This window comes from Rhagoletis zephyria, unplaced genomic scaffold, assembly GCF_001687245.7.
Source record: "Rhagoletis zephyria isolate East Lansing unplaced genomic scaffold, Rhagoletis_zephyria_1.1 Rzeph_scaffold_01551, whole genome shotgun sequence".
In the NCBI taxonomy this organism is placed as follows: Eukaryota; Metazoa; Arthropoda; class Insecta; order Diptera; family Tephritidae; genus Rhagoletis; species Rhagoletis zephyria.
In genome coordinates this window covers 45,889-50,647 of record NW_016158635.1, presented here as the reverse complement: position 1 = coordinate 50,647, position 4,759 = coordinate 45,889, and the positions used below count along the sequence as shown (strand labels likewise).

Here is a 4,759-nt window from a genome sequence, read left to right as displayed (position 1 = left end):
AACTTCATATGTTGCACAGTGTTATTCAGAAACGTATTGATACAACTGATTATGTACTTTGGACCCTAGTAGTTGCTGCTAGACCTTACCATTCGCATGGCTGATCATGTGGATATTTTGCGTCTCCTTTCTGAGGAAGAGTTTCAAGAATTACTACAATTATATCGGGATAAATATGGAGAAAAGAATTTCCATTATATCTTGATGTATAATCAAAACAAATGGAATCAGCAATTGAAGAATTTAGATAACAAAACGGAGAGTGGTGACGAAAATGGATGGCTTCCTTTCCGTAAAGCATTCTACACTTACAGAAATGATGATTTTAGAAAATACGGTACCTATGTAAGTCTACACTATGATATGGTAAGTAACAAAAATGTATATATACTTATACACGAGTATTTGTACATATATAAATAAATTTAATAATTAACTAACATAAATATGTATGTATGTATGTATGTATATACTATATTCACTCCTCGCAGATGCAAAGCGTGTCATTTCATTCGTGGGAGCCAAGTCAAGCACAAATATTGAAATGTTTGCGTGGAACTAAATTGATCGACTGGCGTAGTGGGCCGCTATTAACAAATGTAGATCTTGAATTTTGTGATGAGGTAAAAAAGATTGCTTTAGCTCATGGAGCAAGCGTACAACGTGCGAGACGTTGCCTCTGGCTGATATTAGAGCATGAAAAAGCGACTAAACTCAATATTGAAAAGTAAGTACCATATACTTACATATGTATGTACATTACGGTGCATCGCCTTCAAAAAATACAAAATAAATATAAAATCGGTACTGCTTTCCATCGAAATTATAAAATATATTATATTTAATATTAATATTTAAGTGAGTAGGACTGTTTTAAAAATACCTCCAAATATCGTTTTTTTCATAAATAAAATTATATATAATATAATATAAAATTATCAAAGACTAGAGANATTTAAGTGAGTAGGACTGTTTTAAAAATACCTCCAAATATCGTTTTTTTTCATAAATAAAATTATATATAATATAATATAAAATTATCAAAGACTACCGGAAAGGTTAAACTTAGAAGGTCTGCAGAAAAATGTTTAAACATTTTATCAACGGAATCCAAATGACATTTTCGGAGGTATTTCCAAGTCACTCCAGCTCACGTAAATATTGAATTTTTTTCGAAATACTTTGGTGAAAGTCTGAATATTTAATGCATTTTATGATTTCAGCGGAAAACCCGCAACTTTTTTTTGGTGAGACATCCTAATGCACATATGTACAAGTATCTCATAAACTTCACTACAACTTTTCTCCCTCTTTTCGCCAGGTTGAAAGATGGCTTTACAGTTGACAAGCTAAGCACTGATAATGCTCCGCTCATACACGATTTATGGGCGAACAAGAAAGAAGGTTCGCTGGGGTTCGTAAGTGGGCTCATTGAGTTGAATGAAACGGCAGGAATTTTCAAAGTTGCCGACGGCGAACTGGTGGCATGGGCTTTTCAAAATGACTTCTCTGGTTTAGGGTAATTTGGGAGCTCTCAATTTTTACTTTTCGTATGCTTTACTAAATAATTTAATGTTTAGTATATTACAAGTTGTAGAAGCGGAACAAAGAAAGGGATTCGGTGGAGTTTTGGCAGCATATTTGTGTAAACAAGTGGCCGCAGCGGAACAAGTGCATTTATCAGCATGGGTCGTTAGTGAAAATTTCAAATCAAAAGCTCTTTTAGAGAAACTAGGATTTTACATTTTAGCAACAGCAGAGTGGATACAGTTAAATAAGGCATAAAAGAGGATTTAAAAAGCACATACTAAGGACCGTTTTCTCAAGTAACCTGTAACTTTAAGACTCACTTTATGTTTAACGGGTGCATCAAAATTTATGATTATGTCTAAAGTAAAGCATATTATTATCGGTTTTATATTGGTTTACAACCAAGAAACATACATACGTCAAAAAACGGTAAAATAATGCTTAACTTTAGAGATAGCTTTATTTTTAATCCAGCCTTTAAATATAAAGTGTGCTTTAAAGTTAAAGGTTACTTCAGAAAAAGGCCCTAAATGGCAAAGGAAGGATTTAGTTTACAACATAACTAGATCACAGACAAAAAAAAAAAATGTACGCATAGAAAAATTTTATAAAAGACCATACACAACTTAAAAAATAATAGCAATAAAAAATTAATCCTAATAAACTAATAGTTTTTGTATTCTAGCGAAATGTTAAATTAAAATTCGTAGAGATGCCCTCTGACACACTTGGGCGGAGGCTCGGCTTGAAGTGGGTCCTATGATAGTATCAAAACGGAAACAACTCAGGAAGATGTAACACTCCTCAAATAGGAGCATTGAGGCTTAACTGTGCGGATGAGGCTACAAGGCTAGAGGTATACAAAAAATCATCCCATGGCAATCCAAAGTGCGGGGCTGTGACAAGTGACCGGTCCACACAGTAGTAAAATAATATGCTGCCAAAAACGTTTATTGGCCTTTGCACCAAGTGCTGACCACAAAAGATGTACGGACTGTGTTGCGGCTCTGTGCGTAATTGGCAATTGTGTTCGTGTTATAAACCTTCAACCATCGCCGTACATACCTAATTGCAGCTTGACCTCCTTCGTCCAGGTGATGAAGGGTACGCCGTACCGAGGATAGGACTACTACTTATTAGCGAGAAAAGTCGCAGTAATAGCCGTTTACTTTCAAGCACAGGCCATTTCCGGACCCAAATATGAAATCAGTGCAACTCTCTCTGATTGATGTGTAGCGGGGATCAGGTTTCACTTAGAGTACGTGTATAGTAATACTTCAAGTGTATTTACTAGAGGGGACAGGAGAGTCATCGGACTATAGGTCTCCAATTTGCTGGCTGGTTTAACGGGTTTCAGTTGTGGTACTCTCTGAGTGGCCAACAACAAGTTGGGGAACTTAGTGAGTTATTTTATTCCCGTTGGACTCAGATGTTTTACCATCAACACGAATAGTCCTTAGAGGCCAATGGCTTTGGAGTATTTTTTCCTCAGATAGCCTACTTATCTTCGATATTGATGAAGTAAGAGGCACGCTGCGCTTTTGCAGTTTTATGATACTAGAAAATAGTCCTTATTCGCGCCATCGCATCCAGCCCTTCACAATTCCTTTGCTTATGTTGGTTTGCAACAAGTGGCCGAATCCTAAAGTTGAGATAACGGAAGACTGATCCAGCGTAGATCGTCACGATCATTTGCACAGAAAAGATTTATCAAAGGAGATGATTATTGATAGATGGTCTGAAGTTAGTGGTATGGTAGGCGGCCATCATGATTCAATAATAAAAGGTTTTCTGGCTCCCTCTTGGCAAAATCGGCTCGCTTAGCGAGGCTCTGTGTGTGGGTTCGTACATATGTGTAAAGCTTTTGTAAGGGAGTGAAGGGACTGTCAAAACTCTAATGTCAATAGGCTGCCATGGGTGGATAAAGGACGTCGGATTCATATTTTCAATTGCCCACGGAATCCAAAGTAGCATCTGTTGTTAATTTTCACTTCTCTCTTCAACAATGTGTTTTCACTTATATCATGACAAATGCCTTTGCATTTCTTGTTTTTCCTGTTTGGCACTGTAACCTCCTAAGCGACCGTATCAGTTTCGCGGGGATACCAAATTCAGACATAGCGACATAAAGACAACTTATTTTCGTGCTGTCCAAAGCGGCTTTGAAATCGACAAATATACGGTGTGTGTCGATCCTATTCTCGCGAGTCTTTTCCAAGATTTGGCGTAAGGATCTGGCCTATGGTGAATTTGCCAGGTCTAAGGCCACACTGATAAAGCCCAGTCAGTTCGTTGACGGTGGACTTCAGTCTTCTACACCATACACTCGATAAGACCTTGTAATTTATGCTTAGAAACCTGATCCCTCTCGCTTACCTTTTCAGCTCCCAATTGTTCTTTCAGGCTCGCTGAAATTCCGTCTATATTTCTTCGGTGGCGGTACTTAATGAGCGGGAAATGTGGCTCCACTGTTTGTATATGTCGGTTTGTTGAAAAGTGCTCTCTTTCGTATCTTCGCTGCAGCAAGATAGTGCTCATAGTCGATGTTTGGCCCTCAGAGTGTACGTACGTCTACAAGCATTCCTCTATCCTACGAAGTTTGAAATGTGGATTTATGTGGGGCTGGTTAGGTAACGTGCTAGACTTATAAAAAAAATATATAAACATTGAGTAAACAAAAGGAAAATAGCCAAGACTAGTCAAAATATCACTTGCCTTAATCAGCTGACCACAAGGATATATACATATATATGTACATACATACATATGTATACATTAGACTGCATCACTAAAAAAGTTGCGGTTTTCCGCCGGGATTACAAAATTTATTATATTTTAAGACGTCCACCAAAACATTTCGGAAAAATATTAAGATTTGAGCGAGCTGGACCGATTTGAAAATACCTCCAAAAATGGAGTTTTTTATGAATAAAAATAGGGTCTTAAAGGACTTTTTGAAAAAAAACCCTCAGAGGGTAAAACAGATTAGGCTTAAAAATCTGCATAAAAATATTTAAAAATCTTTTCAACGGAATCGTAATGAGATTTTTGATCCCATAAGAATAGTTTTGGGCCAGTTATTTAAGTTTTTCGTAAATCAATGTTTGAAAAAAGTAAAAAGAACAGCATCAAAAATCTCAGAACTTAACGCCAACGGCATTTTACAATTTGTTAAAAAATACGTAATTAAAGAAACGAAACACATAAAACACATATTACCAAAGTCTGA

At 36.6% G+C, this 4,759-nt stretch overlaps 1 protein-coding gene across 1 annotated transcript; it reads left to right on the top strand.

The window, feature by feature from the left end:
* Positions 1-1,955, top strand: LOC108364404 (uncharacterized). Its single transcript, XM_017618080.1, has 4 exons — positions 1-366; positions 492-727; positions 1,322-1,519; positions 1,581-1,955. The coding sequence occupies exons 1-4, from the start codon at positions 97-99 to the stop codon at positions 1,783-1,785; spliced, it is 909 nt and encodes a 302-aa protein (XP_017473569.1). The 5' UTR covers positions 1-96; the 3' UTR covers positions 1,786-1,955.
* Positions 1,956-4,759: the final 2,804 nt, after the last annotated feature.